Consider the following 19,228-nt stretch of genomic DNA (forward strand, 5'->3'; position numbering starts at 1 on the left):
ACTTACCGTGGAACGGAGACCAGAGGCGCTTGCTGTGAAACGGGGATCAGAAGCGCTTACCGTAGAGCGGAGTTAAGAAGCGCTTTTCGCGGAGGGAGATCAGAAACGCTTTCTGTGGAGCAGAGATCAGGAACGCTTACTGTGGAACGGAGATCAGCAGCGATTTCTGTGGAGCAGAGATCAGAAGCGCTTGCCGCAGAACGGAGATCAGAAGCGCTTACCGTGAAACGGAGATCAGATGCAGTGACTTGCGCAGTCGAACTGGCTAGGCGCTTCGATGACGTCGGCATCGGCGACGACATCGACACCCTGTTACTCGTCTTCGATTCAGCCCGGGTTACTGGTGACAGGCGCATGTGGTTTAATTGCTAAATAGAAGAATGTTAGGAACTTTGGGTAGCAGTTACACAAATGATGACAATGACAAATGCAGTCAAGGTTGATGCTGATTACTGCGATACCCGATAAGAAAAAGGCACATGTTACCTGATTTACACAACCAGAAATTGATGTAGCCAAACAACCGAGATATTTGCGACTGATCCGTTGCTGAACTGATCTTTAACAATGCAAGTTGTTTTATGTTTGAGGGACTGAATTAGACTGAGCTAGGATGAGGCACTTTCAATATACATGCGTTGGAATAAGGTCAAGCTGCATAGGCAGAGAGCCCAGAGGGATGCGGACTGAAAAAATGAAATGTCCAAGGTGAAGGTCAAATTGCCAAACAGCAAATACGCCGATATTCTTCCGGCATTTAAAATGTTCTGTCAAAGTGGTCTGAAATGTTACGGCTTTAAAACTACATCTTCAGAGCACATGGACTTTCGTTCACTTAATTTGAAAAATCGATGCCGACTACATTCGAACGAATTTTAACTTTGATATACAGGTACGGAATCTAGCAAATATGCAAAATGTGTATGCTATATGCGGCATATTACACAGCATGGCGTTGGAATGTGAGAGACCGATGCCAATTATCTTGAGAAATATTCTGTTCCAGTGGCTGACCGCCACGGATTTAAAATTATCACATAAAAAAGACCTTGAAAAAAGACCTTGAAAAGCCACTTTAAAAGACAGCTGCATTGGATTGGGCCAGATCATGCACATCAGCCTGTATCATCTGCTACTAAGATAAAACATTCACACCGTGAATGTAACCGAATGACGCAGAAATCGCCGTTATGACTCAGGTAATTCTAGTTTGATTTGCGCAAAGCTGGGACACGGTCAGCATAACAATAAATGTGAAAGACTTCAAAACATGTTCCGAAATAGAGCCGGAAACGAATTTTTCACCTCTGAAGCTTCACCAAAGTCCACCCGCTGCTGGAAATATTGGACATTAGTGGAATCTCAGCGGATGATACGCCTTTCGTAAGAGAAAACATCAATCTTTAAGCATCGATTTCGGAGATCTTACATGCTCTATTGTGGTTTCGCTTTTTAGACTGTTGTCGGAATGTTCGACTTGAGTCGTCACTGATCATGCATGATTAGCCGAAGCCATAGAGAGAGAAAATTGACTAGAGAGCGGCAATACGTGGACGTTAAAAAACTGGGAGCGTGCTATAACGCTGACATTTTTGCAAGCTTTTCTCCTTCGTGAATTTGAATCTTCATGCGAATGAAAAGAAGGTAGGGTTACATTCTTAAAACCATTGCATTATGGAGGATGCGACACTCAAAAGCTAGGCAAATGGCAGCGACCAGAGTACCGATTTGCCGCAAAAACGGGCGTCGCTTCACCAAACTTATTATTACTTGTTCTCACCGGCGCCCCGCACGTTGGGCAACGTGACTCCGGGATCCTCCGCTTGGCGGCGCTGCTGGCGGATGAGCTCAAGCACGGTCGGCCGCAGCTGCGAGGGGGCGGGGCCTCGTGCCGTCACATCCCGACCTCGACCGGACAGGCCCGGACCGGAGTTCCCTGCTGCCCGTCCAGCAGCCGGTGTCTTGGACCGGGATGGGGGCTGCTGCTTACTCCTGAAACCGCCGGCGTCATGTAGGCTACGCGGTGGCACTGAGCATTGAGGAGGGAGGCGCAGCTATATAACGTCTGCACAGGCCGGGCAAATCCATGGCCATCCACATGTTGTTTCGAGCGAGACCACAGGCAGAGTGAGTCAAACGTGAGCCATTTATCATGACATTTTTGTCTTATGCGCTACGCCTCAGCCAGGTCTGACTGCACGCTTTCTAGAAGCAAATATCCTTCGGCCTTTGATTACATGTTTCCACCGGTGGCAGTGGCCGGCTATGGGATGCTTGTCCAGGGTTCTCGACCCACGTCGTCGTGCACACTTTCATAGAGCACCAACGACTGCACGGATAATATAAGCGCTTACAGGTCATGGCTCTACCGGCACTCAAGCCCTGGTCCCCAGGTGGGAGCGGAAGGTGCAAACTATTCGACCATTACACCCCGACCTGGTGGCAACGAAGCTTTGTTGTCAGGTGTCGGACCCTATTTCGTTCATTTGGCCTCCTAACGGCACATCATTGAAGGCGCCAGGCCTGTCAGAAACATGACGGCGAACGTAAGGCAGCGTTGAAAACTACCCATAATCACTGTCGCAGAGTGTGATCGTGTGCATTTGGTAGCACACTTGTACCTTACAGAGCTATCAGCTGACACTGCAACAATGCTGTCGGCCGACGGTATTCAATATATTGGTTTGACTACCCGGCTTAGTTTTGGCACTATGCTAATGATGACATATCACCACTGTAATGTTTTTATTGCTTCGCTCATTCCACGCTGAAGAATGCGTATTATCGGTAGATAACGGGTGGATAAGGCAGACCCCTACGAAAACTTGGCATGTATGCGATCTGGCATGGGTGTGGACTGAGAGATGTTGGTAAAATATGTAACAAATGACATGCAAGATTACTTCTTCTGCATTACACATACGAATCCAGATGACCCTATCATTATGGCTTCTGCGCTTATCTGTGCAAACTTAGCAAAACTAGGCGTAAGCTTTTAGAATCTCCTAGAATTAACGACAACAAACTTGGAAATGGTAATCAAGCGGAAAACGGGTGACTGGGACTGATAAATAATAAACAGCGTTAAGTACTTCGCACGGCCAGTAAGCTGCTGGTGGTGGGTTGGCCTGGCGCGGAAGAGTCCTGGTCATAAATACGCATACGGAAAACAAAGTTCATCGCGTGTTTTTTTCTCGTCATTTTTTTCTTCTTCTGGTGACGCAGATATGCATACCTCAATGCTTTTTGTAAAAAAGCGTTCATGTGGTGGACCATCGGCGCTGGGTACGATTTCTAGGACGGGTGCGTTGGGTGGCCAGACTGGTATGAAAAGGTCAGTTGTAACCAGCCGACGAAGGCCAGCCTAGCCCGCGGTGGACATGTCGTGGCACTGCACGACGCGCACACCCCTGCAGCGCTCTCCACAGAAAAGGCCGCGGCAAAATTACCAGATGCCTGATACAAGAAGGGTAATGTCTTGAGGGTATACACAGCAAGCTCTACTTAAGGGGGCATTTTGAAGCGCAAAACCACCCATGCAAACCACTCGAAAAATGTTGCTTGAAACCGAGTGCATGGGACTTTATGTGGTTCGGGGTGCTTCCCAAGCAAAGCATGTTGCGTAAACCCGGAATGCGTCACCCAAATCGTGCCATTCAGTTCAACGGATAACTTGGCCTTAACCATTTCGCGAGAGAGGAGTGCAGCAGCGTGCCGCACACAGCGCGACACACTGCCGTCCCCATAATGATGCGACGCGGCCGCCCAAGGACGTGCCACATAATGATGCGACGCGGCCAGCCAATGGCGTGCCACATATTGATGCGACGCGGCCAGCCAAGGACGTGCCACATGATGATGCGACGCGGCCAGCCAAGGACGTGCCACATATTGATGCGACGCGGCCAGCCAAGGGCGTACCACATAATGATGCGACGCGGCCAGCCAAGGACGTGCCACATAATGATGCGACGCGGCCAGCCAAGGACGTGCCACATGATGATGCGACGCGGCCAGCCAAGGACGTGCCACATATTGATGCGACGCGGCCAGCCAAGGACGTACCACATAATGATGCGACGCGGCCAGCCAAGGACGTGCCACATAATGATGCGACGCGGCCAGCCAAGGACGTACCACATAATGATGCGACGCGGCCAGCCAAGGACGTGCCACATATTGATGCGACGCGGCCAGCCAAGGACGTGCCACATGATGATGCGACGCGGCCAGCCAAGGACGTGCCACATATTGATACGACGCGGCCAGCCAAGGACGTACCACATAATGATGCGACGCTGCCAGCCAAGGACGTGCCACATAATGATGCGACGCGGCCAGCCAAGGACGTACCACATAATGATGCGACGCGGCCAGCCAAGGACGTGCCACATAATGATGCGACGCGGCCAGCCAAGGACGTGCCACAAAATGATGCGACGCGGCCAGCCAAGGACGTGCCACATAATGATAAGACGCGGCCAGCCAATGGCGTGCCACATGATGATGCGACGCGGTCATCCAAGGACGCGCCATACAGTGATGCGACGCGGCCAGCCAAGGACCTGCCACACAATGACACGACACGGCCGTCCAAAGCGACGCGGTGATCCTAGCTGATCACCTTCCACTTGACCTTTTCATGCCAGTAAGGGCAAGCAATGCACCGTCTCTGGCACCCGCACCCAGCGCCGGTGAATACCCAGTCCGCCATGGCTCCCCCCCCCCCCCCCCCCCGGTCACGAAGGCGGCATTGTCAGATGGAACTCAGCAGAACCAAAACAGTCCTCACTTCACAAATTTACAATCAAAGCAGCCGTAACAGTTTGCTGTGTGCGGTACCTGCCAAGGCCGAGGATGCTCCATCCGGCCAGACCGTCCTTGACCCAGCTGTATGACGTCACTGGCACTGCGGCTGGCTGACCAATGGGCGGGATCGGGGCCGGGCCGGCGGCGCTGCCTACCGTCTGACGGGCGTCCGGTCGGCGGGCGGGCCTGGGGACCGGCGGCGGTGGGGTCAAGCACCATCCACAGAGGACCGGCGGCGGCAGGGTCACACACCATCCACAGAGGACCAGCGGCGGAAGGGTCACACACCATCCACAGAGGACCGGCGGCGGCAGGGTCACACACCATCCACAGAGGACCAGCGGCGGCAGGGTCACACACCATCCACGGAGGACCGGCAACGGTGGGGTCACACACCATTCAGGGAAAGAGAGCGAAGACCACGCCTGTGACAATGAGAGATCATGTGGCGGAAGCGGAACACGCACGTTGTCATATCCCAGCACATATTTTGCTTACGTAACACGTTATATAGATAGACGTAGAGAGAAATATAGGAAGATAATCTTTCTGCAATGCTATGCACAGAACTTGAAATAAAAGGCAGCGAATGCAAACCATCCGCTACTCACTTTTCTTCGTTTTCTTTGCCGTTGGAAAGCTTGCTATCGATTTTCTTCTTAAAGAGCGAGATATTGCCGAGTTTTCGTCGATGCGTAGTTGTTGAAAACTCCTAGACAGTGCGAACAATTGTCAGAAAAAATCAGGCGTTGACAGTGTGTCTGCGTTTCAACCGTTGCTATCAGCTCATTTCTCCAGTGTTGTCTACCTATAATAAGATGTTTGCCATTAAGGGCCTGTCCCTGAATACAACCAAATTCTTGCTGAATCTAGGTTTATTTTGCAATTCAAACGTCGTATGTTGCGCGGGCGCATCCACTGGAACCTCCTTGATTCAAAAATACCTGCTGTATTCTTCTGGTGATCTCGTCCATGTGTCTGTCGGCGAACTGGTCGTGTGTGAAGTATTCATGCTGGACGAGAACGGCACAGTCTGGCCGCTGGCAAGGGTCCATCTCTAAACAAGCCTGCAAACCAGCCAGAGATCACCTAGCATCAGAATGGCCGGGGTTTATACCTAGACAGGGCTGCAAACCAGCTGGAGGTCACCGAGCCATCAGAAGGGTCGGGGGTCGTCTCTAGATAGATCTGCAGGCCAGCCAGAGGTCACGCAGCATCAGAAAGGCCGGGTTCATTTCTAGACAAGCCTACAGGTCAGCCAGCGGTCACTGGATCATTAGACGTGTGCGTGACGGTGGCTCAAGGGAGGTAATCATCCCGGCTCAAGCTGGCCATGTTAGTGTTCAGATCAATACGGTCGAACGGCCACAGGCAGGGCTCTTCCGTCACTAATGTTGATATTGGGTCAGAACATATCACAGAGGTAAAGCCACATAGATCCAGCCCGGCGGCGTTGAATTATTCCGACTCTGCAGTCCCCTTATATTATTGATATGCCGATGATGGACAACAGTTGACAATGCAATTCCAAATGAAACTGCTGGGTCTTTATTGACGATTTTAGATCGCTGAGCTGCTGTATTTGCATAAGTACCGATTTTCTGGCAAACCAACTGAAAAATGTGCTCTACTGCGGCGGCCGCGTACTGTCCATTCGGTTGGTGGAATCACCCCAGCTCGCCTGAGGGCAGCGGTCTTTCGGATCGTACTGTGCTCCAGCAGCTACAAACAGCTGCATCTACCAGCTGCACAAAGCTGGGCATATTCATCATTTATCGCCGCCATGAGAATCGTAGCTGTGTTTTTGCCATGGAAGCCATCTTTGTGTGCATTTTGCCCATGGTGTCGGCGGCGTGAGCAGCCACCAGCCGGAGCCGATAGAAATGACGTGCGTACATACGCGCATGTTGTGTGGGGATGCTCTCGTGTGTGCTCGTGTTTACTTGAAGGGACCTCAGTTATCATGCCTCACCGTGGTTACAACACGCCGCCTGACGCTTTTTCAGTCAGTTTGCCAAGACCGACGCCACTTTAAGCGTTTTAGTCATTTTGTGACGCACGCTTGAACCCCTCTTTGACAACCTGTTGACGAAAGCATTATTGTTTTGACAAAACATAAAATCCCGGAACGTCGGGAAAAAGCCGCAGCCGCAAACTAGCAATGATCTTTTCGTCGATAAAAATCGCCGTCACCAGACGAGATATGACAGCTTTCTATCACCTACCGAGTGGACAATGGGCGGCCGCATCTTAACTTTCGCATGCTCTGGTCATATTGCTAGCTGGAGCCCAACGCCTCTCATAATGATCGTGCTCATAATGCTCTCCCCCATAAATATTCCATAACATTTATTGCTGCCAGGCGCTTGCAGTTTACGGCGTGATATTTCTACGGAGTTTTCTTCGCCGTGGCCACTATGGGCAATTAGCGAGCGATCATCGTGCATCAGTAGTATTGGTATCGCGGCGCATTTCTAATGTCAAGCCGTTATGGTATAGTAATTCAGAGTCCCATTACTGAAATGGAAAAATTCCATTATTTTGCAATGGAAGGCACCACGTACCAATCACCACATGAAACCTGCTGTATGTACCATAAGGCTCTCCACATTATAAACTGATAATAAAAGGGAAAATCAAGCGCTGCAGGGGCTACTCCTCAACTCATAAAAGTCTCAATTACTCTCACTATGACAAATTAAACTTGCTATATGAACCATAAGGCTCTCCTCATTATAAAATGATAATACAAAGGGAAATAAATTGTTGCAAGGCCTACTCCTCAACTCATGCACGTCTCAGTTACTCTCACTACATTGACTTAAACAACATTTTCGGAGTTAAGACGGAACCCGATCGAACGTTGCCGTGTCAGATGCAAAAACAACATCTGCTGTTGATACACGTTCCGGTCTTCAACGTGATTGGTGGCGAACAGTCAATGCGGGCAGAGGAGGCAGCGCAAACGAACCATTGAGCGTGATTGATAGTTTTTGCTTCTGCTTCTGGAAGCAGGTGAAAGGGGGGGGGGGGGTTCACTAGCTAACTTTGGGAAGCTTAGGTATTTTGACATTTTGTTTGCAGCCTCCTTGAACACATTTTAACGAGGTTATGTTAGCTATCATGCTGCTGTTGCCTTTTGACAGCGAAATAGCCTGTTGATCATCCCTTCCCGATAAGTTTCAGACTCGACCTCAGGGAAGGTGAGGTCGGAAGTGGATTCTGATAAAAATAAAAACAATGAACTGATGCGATGCAATGGAGCGAATGACAAGTTTATTCCGCTCTATTCGAATTCTGTGAATCGGAGTCCCCAGCCACAGTGAGCTACTTCTGTACCGGTGAGTACCGAATTACCGATAGCCGTTCACCGCAGCTCAACACACTCTCTCCAAACGTTCACCGCAGTATTATCGGACATGTACCGGACTATGATCAAACCTTCCCAGGACTATCATCGGACGCCCAACAGACTATCATCGGACGCCCAACAGACTATCATCGGACGCCCAACAGACTACCATCGGACACCCAACAGACTATCATCGGACGCCCAACAGACTACCGCCGGACGCCCACCAGACTATCATCGGACGCCCAACAGACTACCATCGGACGCCAACAGACTACCGTCGGACGCCCAACAGGCTATCATCGGACGCCCAACAGACTACCATCGGACGCCCAACAGACTACCATCGGACGCCCAACAGACTACCGTCGGACGCCCAACAGACTATCATCGGACGCCCAACAGACTACCATCGGACGCCCAACGGACTATCGTCAGACGTTCACCAGACTGCCGTCGGACGCCCAACAGGCTATCGTCAGACGTTCATCAGACTATCATCGGACGTTCACCAGACTGCCGTCGGACGCCCAACAGACTATCGTCGGACGCCCAACGGACTATCGTCAGACGTTCACCAGACTGCCGTCGGACGCCCAACAGGCTATCGTCGGACGTTCATCAGACTATCATCGGACGTTCACCAGACTGCCGTCGGACGCCCAACAGACTATCGTCGGACGCCCAACAGACTATCATCGGACGCCCAACAGACTACCATCGGACGCCCAACGGACTATCGTCAGACGTTCACCAGACTGCCGTCGGACGCCCAACAGGCTATCGTCGGACGTTCATCAGACTATCATCGGACGTTCACCAGACTGCCGTCGGACGCCCAACAGACTATCGTCGGACGCCCAACAAACTACCATTGGACGTCCATCAGACTATGATCGGACGTTCACAAGACTGCCGTCGGGTGTTCCGTAGCTGCTCTCACCTGCAGCAGCTGCAGCTGATGTGGTGGCCAGTTCGGGAACTTGTTGGCGAACAGGGGCCGGCCGGCTCCCCTCAGCCGCAGGCCGTGAGCGGCAGCTCTGTAGCCGGCTCGAGCCACGTGGGCTGGACACAGCGGCCCTGCGTACAGTCACGGCCAACGTGAACAGAGCCTGCTGAGAGGTGGTGAACAGAGTGCTGGGGCAGGGGAGGTGGACAGGGCCTGGGGGTTGGGAAAGGGAGGTGAACATGGCCTGGGGGTTGGGAAGGGAGGTGAACAGGGCCTGGGGGCTTTGACATGGGAGGTGAACAGGGCCAGGGGAGCTGGGGAGGGGAGGTGAACAGGGCCTGGAAACTGGCGCAGGAGAGGTGAACAGGGTCTAGGGACGAGCGCAGGGGGTGTAAAAATGGCTTGGGACGGACACGGAACAGGGCGTGAACAGGACCCGGGAACTGGTGGTGGTTCGTGCAAAAGACATGGAAAGAGGCCCAGGGAAAGTGAGCAGAGCAGGAGTACGAGTGCACAGCGAGTGCTTCCGCCAAAAGTACGAGCATACAGCACGTGCTTCGGGCACGAGTGAGAGTACGCGGCACGCCGTAGTTTGGACACGGGTGCGAAAAGTTCAGGGGCATAAACAATGCACAGAAACAGATATGATGACTCGGATATAAGGACGCTGGCCATAAGCATAATTGCTCAAAGAAATACGCCGTGGACAAGAACAAACACTGAGGGCGATATATCGGTATGCGTAAGACGTTTTTGGTTCATTCCCAACTTTGGGTCTGTCATTTATGGGGACGGGCTTTTACGGATATGCTCCCGCGCATTTCACAGGATCTGCTACTGACCCACGTAACACAGAAAATAAATCATGGACGGTTGGTTAGACACGCTCTGGCTGGTTATGCTGCCCTGATTCATTCCGGGACTTAACTTTCGCAATGTGGGAGCCGGAGATATTAGGTCGTGGCGCTTAATATGTGCCACGACTTAAGCGGCACATTTTAAGCGGCTCACATAAATCGTTACACGGCGCCGATGGCATGTCCAGGGACATCCGGCCGCATTCCAAGGCACCAACAGGTGTCAGAACCGCACGCCGCCACCGCCGCCCCCGCGGGGCGGGCACCGTTTGCCGGACCCGCAGTGCGCCAGTGTGATGCGGCGCAGTCCAAGCTCTATTGTTTCTGACTAATCACGCCTCATCGCAGTTCTCGATGCCGTGTGCGCAGGTGGCGGGCATCTGGGGCCATGGCCACATCAACAGCGTGCGCTGGCGTGGCGAAAAGACGGGCCTCCCGAAGTCGCTCGGAGCGGCCCAGGCAATCATTGCCTACCGTTCCCAAATCACCGGCGATCCGTTTTCGGAAGCAAGTCAGCTGGCAAGCAGTACGGCCGAAGCAGCCGCTTCGCAGCCGCCTCCGCTGGGCCCGCCGCTTCGCAGCCACATGTGCTGAATGAAGCCCGTCGCGGCGCGCGGGGCGCTGGTGTGCGAGGACCCGTGAAAAGCGGGCGCGAAGTGACGCGCCGCGGCGACGGCGCCGGCCGGCCGCCAGAGCGGAAAATGGCGGGTCCCGGTGCGGCCCGACCCGACGAGGCGTGACGGCCGGCGGGCCCGACCAGCAGCGCGCCAGTCCAGCCAGTCAATACACAGCGGCACAGGGCGGTGGCGATCACGCGCGCCGGGCTCTGTACCGGCCCGCCGGGCTCTGTACCTGCCCGGCAGGCTCTGTACCGGCCCGGCAGGCTCTGTACCGGCCCGCCAGGCTCTGTACCGGCCCGGCGGGCCCTGTACCAGCCCGTCCCCCGGGGCTATGGACCGGCCCGCCGGGCCCTGGACGGGTCCGCCGGGCTCTGCACCGGCCCGTCCCCCCGAGCCCTGGACGGGTCCGCCGGGCTCTGTACCGTCCCGCTAGCTAGATTATCAGTGCCCGAGACATGCCCAGGTGGCTAGATCATCAGTGCCAGAGACAAGCCCAGGTGGCTAGATCATTAGCACCAGAGACAATCCCAGGCAGCTAGATCATCAGTGTCAGAGACAAGCCCAGATGCAACAAAACGAGGTGGTGGGCGTTTGGCCAAATAACTAGATGTGTATCTACCTATCTAGGTTTATCTGTGTTTCAATTAAAGCAGGCTTATGCATTATTCACGCCGAAGAAGCATTTTATCTTTTTGTGTTAGTCGGTGCCCGGGTAGGGAGGGAAGGACGAAATGACAGCGGAACTTCATGTAAGTATAGGTAACTTCACTTTGCCAGATGTGGTTTTGTCTCCTCCCCTATAACTCCTTGGGTATAACTCTGGTGCATGCATTTAATAAATGCGCTCCGCGTTGCAGCGCCCTGTTCCAATAAAAGGACATCCTCAGTTTCCTGTGTTACTGCTTCTACTTAAATACATTTCCGGATATATCTTTGATAAAACTGATTCGCTATGAAATGTATCATTGCACATACGGAAAACGATCATTGAATGGTGCGTTAGAATGCCTAAATTCCTAAAAACGGTTTTATCAGAAACGACACATTTGCACTAACCAGATACGTTTACGATTTTTCAGCTAACAAAAATAATCATACGAACGTAAACATGCGTATAGTGCCTACGGAGCTACGTTACCTCCAGGCACAGCAGTCCATATCCACGGCACCAATTAATGATGGAAAATACCTCAGGAATAAAAACATTTCGCTCCCCTTCAATTCCTATGTGATGTTGGTCTATTCCGCGTTATGAACAATTCAGCGTCAGTTTCGGGGGATGGGATCCGTGAGTCTTAAGATCTAAGGAAGAGACAGCCCCTCCCCGCCCAGTGTACATTACCGCAACCCACATCACCCATTGCATGTGGTTAAACGGATTGTTCAGCATCTGGAGCGTGGACAATCGCCTGTTAAACCGATCAATTGCGCACCAACGTCATGCAAAGCAAGTTATTAAGAACTGATTTGTATTTTGCCACGTCTGTGGTGACCACAAACAACACGACACGATAGTAACTATCTAACAAACTGAAGTTATTTGCCATAGGCTACAGATACTTACGAATAAGATCTGTGAAAATTTGTTTTCGCGGCGACAATTACGACAAACCCGGTAGGTTACACTGCAGCAAACGCTCAAATTCTCAGCACTGAAGTATCGAAAGTTTGCCGAGCGGCTTCATAACGGCGTTAGTCTCCAGTACATAACGCCACAGGTCAATGGCTAAAACGAGTTGCTGCACCATGTAAATGGCGTAGGCTTCTTTCTTCAATAGAAATAAGCTACTACGGACAATTTTATTGTTTACCGATGGAGCAATTTTGCGTCCCATTTGGCTAAAGATAGTTGTGCGGTTGGACATGAACAACACCTGCACAATCAAAATAAGCCTTTCGCATAGCGACGATGAGACGTCCAACCCACAAACAAAGGTAGCACGCTACTTTGACTTTACTTTCAAATACAACTCCTGAACTTTAAAAGACAAGTTTTAGACGAGAGCTTTGCGTCTCGTTTCAGTCACGTCTATCAGCGATGAACGTTTATGTACAGGTAAGTGCTTAGCTTTTATGCTCCTTGTGGTCTCACAGGACGATTGCTTGATTTTTTGAATTTATTAGAAGAATTGAATCAATTGATTCATGCTCCTTGTGCTTTTACAGACTGTGCTGATTGAAAAATATAAAAAAACGTATGTTTGCAACTTGTAAATGCTTCCCTGCGTCATAGAAAAACATGCTTCTGAAAAATGTGACAATAACGTTTGCACAGCTGCTTAGAGTAACCTATCATAGCATTGCACAGACTTCAGTTTGTGTTGTCAATGTAGCATTCGCAATGGTGTCATCGATGGACGACAAAAGAACCACTGATAGCCTGTGTCAGTGCAACAAAGGGAAAACACACAATGCACGAGCTCACTTTCGTTGATTGCATGGAAGAAATCATCGGCAAAAAGTCGCACTCGTCCGCTCACTGCATGAGTCACGGCACGCTGCCGCAGCCGTGTTTTAATCGAGCTCACAATGACAGTGAATCTGCTCTTTCCGGGAAAGAACTCGGTATCTGTTCAACAAGACCTCGGTATGCCACCCAGAACAATATGTATTTATGAACAATAACGTACTTGCCGCGGCCAAACAGCGCGAAATGGGGTCAATCACAATGTTTACCGCGATCAAGTAAGTGGCATGACGGTCTGGTGTGCCGCAGGGGCTTCTGGTGCGTTTTTTCGTGAGAGTTTGAGCACCATGCCAGCTGACACCCGGCCTTTGTGTTCCGCACACAGGGCACCAGTAGGCTGACATGTCAGACAAGCAGCGGACCCGACCGCCGAAACTGGCGCACCGACATCCCCAGGTCGGCAGGCCGGGGTGCAGAGCCAGGGCGTCCCAATCCCACAATCCCACAACTACACAACACAAGGCGCAGGATTGGGTTGAAACTCCATGAAGTGTAGCTTGAGGAAACGATATTGGGTGGTGAAGACCGTTACCCCGGTATTTTTCTGAAATAACGAGGAATTGAAAGGTGCCAAAAAACGCTTTTTTAGTTAATTTACTAAGAAGAGGCTCAGACGTCGGTGGCTGTTTGAGAACTAGCCCATCAAGGTCCGATCGTACCCCCTTCCCCTACCGCGAGTGCCGGCGAGTTTCGCCGACAAATTGGCGCTCGTGGTGCGGAGGGACTGCTGTCGAATGAAGGCCACCATTCGCCGAACTATGTCTACTTATGGCAATATTCTTAGAAAAGGGCTTGCCTTTGTGCGGCCCGTTCACCTAGTCCGACATTAAACAACCACCTGTCATGCGATTGCCCACCTCCCGCAAGCTGGCAGTGCCGTTCACGGAAGGACACGAGGGGACGAAAACCGACCAGCGCCGGGTACATTCCATACGTATTCGCACGTGACTTCAGAGGCGTTCTTGGGCTTCCGGCAAAGATCACTCGTTATCAGACTGAGCTGGGTCGGACAGCCATGGCAATGTTCGGTGCCGATCTTGTTTCGATCATGTGTTTCCCTCCTTTTCTGACAGACTCTTCAGAATGCGTTTTGACATCTCAGCCCTACACGTCGACTGTAGCAGAAAAACTGAAATACAGCTGACTGAAAGTCTCCAACCCATTACCTGACAGCCGTTGGTCAAGCATGCTAACCCCTTCCCCTGAAGCTACGACGTCACTTTAGTTGACGTCTACGCGTTTACCACGGCCGCCTAGCGTAGCCAGGCGACACCCGAATCGCATGTGAGCTGGTAGTTGTACGACCGCATAAGTACCAGTGATCTGAAGAATGTGATGTAGCTGATCGACGTCACTGTCACCGGGAAACAGGGGCTCTCCCGTCACCATCTCCGCGAACAGACATCCGGCTGCCCAGACATCCACCTCCCTGCCGGCAGACAAGTCAGCGTCAACAGACACCCAGACATCCACCTCCCTGCCGGCAGACAGGTCAGCGTCAGCAGACACCCAGACATCTGGTCGCCCAGGCATCCGCCTCCCTGGCAGCAGACACCCGGGCATTTATTCCCTTGGCTACAGACTGATCACTGTCGATGGATGCCAATCCACAAACGATCTTAACACCTCACTCACAATGGGTGCTTGCTTCAATATACATCAATAATTGTCGCCTGATGAGCAGCTTGGCCAGTCTCAGTCCTGGTTCGGGACTGCCTTCCGGGAATAACTTACATATAGTGACATGCCCATTTGGATAATCATGAAATCAGAACGGGTGCTAATGGCATGGATACGCGTTTAGCCGCGTCTCTCAAATAAGTTGAACCACGCGAATCCCGTAGAAAGCCCTTCCCCGTGGACAGCAATACTTTACGATTTGGGTCAATATTTGCAGTCCCCGTTACATTTCCACTGAATGCGCTTTGTCCTCGTCAGCTTTTGTTGATATGTCGGTGTCCAAGGAAGCGAATACGAATCGATAAATCCACTCTGTTTGGCGGCGCCAGCTGTCAGTGTAGTTGATTCAGAGGTCTCAAACGCATTCTGCGCCGCACTGCACCGCAGGGGCTCATTACTCCATCTTTCCTTCACATGTTTGTGATGACGTCAAGGCAGATTTTTGACCATTGCTATCAGAACCTCCAACAAAGAGCAAGTAGGACGTGATGCAAGCGCGTGTGAACACGCACCATATGCACGCAAGCAAGGTTCGTTCCATGCGCCGATCAGTCCAAGGCATTATGGGTGCGGTCAGTCTGAGTAAACTGTTGGTGGCGTGGTTAACTTTTGTCTATTTCGAGTAAATTTTCAGTTACTGGTGGTGCGCTTGCCCTTCAATATGTGCGAAACACAGACGTATCGAGTTAAAACATACATTTGGACCCGCGGATAACAGGCCATAACCCCAAATTGTGCACGTAGTGGTGCACAGGGGAACGGCAACCAGGCGAGAATTAATTTATATTTGCTAGTGAAAGTACAGACCTTTGCCACGTTCTGATTACATACTTGCCATATGTGGTGTCGCCGACCAGGAGCTCGGGAGCGCGATACCATCTAGTGGCGACATAGTCAGTGCAGCTTTCGCCCGGACCCGCCAGGGGCCTGGCGAACCCAAAGTCGCACAATTTGACAACGCCGCTCCCGGAAACTAGGACATTTTCAGGCTTGATGTCTCTGTGAATGACCTGCGGGAAACAAAAGCCAGAAGTTAAAAGATAACAGTTGAAAAGGACAGAAGAAACGTAAATCGAGAAGTGTGAATATAACCAAACGACAAAACTGACATGTCTTAAGCACGCTTGCTGCATTCCGGGCTACTGGACCGCAAAAATTTGACCCCGGTTTCGTTTGGTATAAAAATTACCTTGGATAACCATTACAAACGTTCTGTTACGCGCAGCACACGGAATTGCTAGCGACAAGCCACTCCAGACGACCATCCCAACAGCATGTAATTTATTACGAGTGAGGTCGCAGATAAAGTGAGTTTAACATGAGCTATCAGATATTTTGTATCTTCAGCTGTTCCAGCTCCGCCCAGCCCCCTAGCCAGCCACGCTTTTGAAAGGCTTGAACTTTGCAACGGGTGAGAGTACCACCATGCAAGAAAAGGCTAATATTGCACTATCTAGGATCGTCCTCGAATACAACAAGCTATGGGATCCGAACCGAAAGGCTAAACCGACAGAGATTGCCCCACGAAACTTAAACGACACTCAGACAAATTTGCTACCACTCACATTTATCCAAGACGTTGAAATTTTTGCACCACTTTGAATAATATGGCTTAGAATAACATGATCTAGAATATGATCTATCAATATTGTTTAGAGTCATATGGTCTCACCGGTCTAAGCCAATTCCAAAGCTAACCATTTTTCAAACAATGTTTTGTTTGTCTGTGCGTGAGAGATAAACGCAAGTGCACTTCCACATACTACACACAGTCACAAGCAAGGGAAATATTATAATGCACTGCCAACCCCCGCAGTATGGACACCCGAGGGTGTCCATGCGGCTTCATCTGCTTATGTTTTGATACCCCCCGGTCATACCGTTTTAATGCCACAGCTGTTTGTCTCACCCATATGATAACAACTCACCTCTGCAATTCGGTCATCCTATCGCTGGTCCCACATTGCAGACGACGTCTTATTAGCCTTTTACGTTATTTAGTCATCCAAAAATAGCGCAAAACAGGGGAGGGCGCTGAGTAAGGCGTCATGCTGCGGCACCTCGTACGAGTAAAAGTCGTGTCGCTTGCGAATCATGATTACCGATGAGAATGCTATATGTAATTCCCCTCGAGCAAATAAATGGTTGACAGGCAACGCATATGTATTGCCGATATATATGTATACATCTAGGATAACTCTAGGGGATAATTGAGCGACCCGACCATGCACCAGTCTTTTGCAGAAGGCCATACTACTGATGCACTGATTGTGGTGTGAGACCAGACCACCCACACCCTGCCGGTGACGGAGAACAGACACACCCTGTCCGTGACAGAAGACCGGATTACTCACGCCCTGTCCGTGACAGAAGACCGGACTACTCATGCCTTGTCCGTGACAGAAGACCAGATTACTCACGCCCTGTCCGGACAGAAGACCGGATTACTCACGCCCTGTCCGGACAGAAGACCGGATTACTCACGCCCTGTCCATGACAGAAGACCAGATTACTCACGCCCTGTCCGTGACAGAAGACCGGATTACTCACGCCCTGTCCGTGACAGAAGAGCAGAGCCCGCAGCACCTGCAGCATGTAGCTGCGCACGCTAGCCTCCTCCAGGCCGCCGACCTCCCGCGCCTCCAGGAGGTGCAGCACCGTGTTCTCCACAAATTCGAACACCAGGCAGAGCCTCCGCTTCCGCCGGAACACCTCCAGCAGGTTGACCAGGTTCTCATGACGCAGGCGCTGCAAGCAGAGCCGGGCTACAGCGGCCTGTGACCAGCGGTCTGTAACCAGCGGCCTGTGACCCATGATGTTTAACTTTTGACCTGTGACCTACGGTCTGTGACCGGTGATCCTTAACCTTGAACCTGTGACCTATGACCTACGGCCTGTGACCCATGGTCTTCGACTTTTGACCTGTGACCTATGACCTGTGACATGCGGTCCTTAACCTTTGACCATTAACCTGCGACCTACGGCCCGTGACGCATGGCCTGTGGCCTATGACCTGTAGTCTATAACCTTTGATGTGACTTGTAGCCTGTGACCTGTGGCCAGCGACCTGTGGCATGCGACCTGCAGCTTGTGACCTGTGACCTGCCTCCCGTCTTCAGTGAACAGGGACATGTCCCAGTATGTTTGGATATGGGTTTGGTTGCATTAATTAACTGCGCCACAATAATTGTTTTCGTGACACAGATTCTGCGATACCACGACATGCTACGATATCAGCCTGGTGCATTCAAAACGGTACTGCGACCAGCAGCGATAACCCGTCGTGCTGAACGTATGTTGTCATGCAGCCAATGGAAGCGGAGTGATGAAATATAGCATGACATGCTGACAACGCCAATTCTGTTAAACATTTACACGAACATTCTGGATAAGTAGGGAATGCATCATTTACAAAGAGACATTGTTATAATCTGGCTTATCAATTATAATGCGATGCATTCCACCTTCGGTACGGTCAATCCACAAACAGCTCTTTCCTGATGTGCTTCGCATCCTCCGCCCACCTTCAGCATACGTATCTCGCGCATGGCCACCTTCCTGACGTGCGGATCGTCCTCTTCGCCCTCGAGGAAGCGTTTGATGGCCACCAGCCTGCCCGACTCGCGGTGGCGACACTTCAGCACCACCCCGTACGAGCCTTCGCCCACAATACCCAGCTGGTCGTACTTGTCCATCGCTGCTGTTGATTTGCCGCTGTTGCCGGCGAGCTCCTGTGGGGTAGGGGAGGGGGTAGTAATGGTATGCTGCGCTAAAGCCTAGCGCAGTGTCACGCTGTAAACATGATTAAGGCATGATCTCAAGCCTGAAGCCTCACGCACACCGGCTCCGTAACGGATACCGACCGCCGCAACTAAAAAATCTCGAGACAAATGTCTGCACAAAAGTCTCCAAGTGAAGTTAAAATCTGGCAGCCTCTGGATCATCGGGCCGCTTCCGTAACGGCTCCTCAAGGCTACGGAGCGAGCTGAAAGCTTCTAACTATTGATTACTGTATTGATTGCTAACCACTGAGTTCAAATGGCTTCGTCGCGGCTTTGAAAGTGTCAAGGCAGCGAAATCTGTGCTTTGTTATGTAACTATGGACGGGGAAGGTTTGCTGCTCCTGGGGTACTTGGGAAGCGGAGGAGGAAAGCAGCGGGAGAAGAACATGGGTGCGAGAGCCATTGTTACGTCTTGTCCCGCGGCTTTCCTCCTCCGCTTCCAAATACATCTGGACAAGCTAACCCCCCTCGTTCATAGATCACACAAAACAGCCAGCAGGTTTTATTTTCCTCGCACGTCGAAAGCCACGACACAACAACATGGTATCATGTACCGCATGGCAACATGGCAATCTCCATGCGGTCTCCCCACAAAGCATTGCCTATTTGGCTACGCTTTGGCTAAGACCAGACACACTTCAGGCTTAACTTGATTGGATAAAAAATAACAGTACGGAAATAACAAAGCCAGCAAAATTGGAAGAGGCAATGT

At 51.3% G+C, this 19,228-nt stretch overlaps 1 protein-coding gene across 1 annotated transcript in view; it reads right to left on the reverse strand.

The window, feature by feature from the left end:
• Positions 1-18,432, reverse strand: part of LOC119104407 (cyclin-dependent kinase-like 4) — a 20,189-nt gene extending 1,757 nt beyond the window's left edge. Inside the window, exons 1-9 of the mRNA XM_037228105.1 lie at positions 18,259-18,432; positions 17,285-17,482; positions 15,566-15,744; positions 14,371-14,483; positions 9,105-9,226; positions 5,754-5,876; positions 5,421-5,521; positions 4,843-4,995; positions 1,781-1,992 (exon numbers count right to left, since the gene is read on the reverse strand). Of these exons, the coding sequence (XP_037084000.1) occupies positions 1,781-1,992; positions 4,843-4,995; positions 5,421-5,521; positions 5,754-5,876; positions 9,105-9,226; positions 14,371-14,483; positions 15,566-15,744; positions 17,285-17,482; positions 18,259-18,429 (1,372 nt within the window). The 5' untranslated portion in view covers positions 18,430-18,432. The remainder of the gene's footprint in view (positions 1-1,780; positions 1,993-4,842; positions 4,996-5,420; positions 5,522-5,753; positions 5,877-9,104; positions 9,227-14,370; positions 14,484-15,565; positions 15,745-17,284; positions 17,483-18,258) is intronic.
• Positions 18,433-19,228: the final 796 nt, after the last annotated feature.

Source organism: Pollicipes pollicipes, unplaced genomic scaffold, assembly GCF_011947565.3.
Source record: "Pollicipes pollicipes isolate AB1234 unplaced genomic scaffold, Ppol_2.1 Scaffold_6052;HRSCAF=7182_pilon_pilon_pilon, whole genome shotgun sequence".
In the NCBI taxonomy this organism is placed as follows: Eukaryota; Metazoa; Arthropoda; class Thecostraca; order Pollicipedomorpha; family Pollicipedidae; genus Pollicipes; species Pollicipes pollicipes.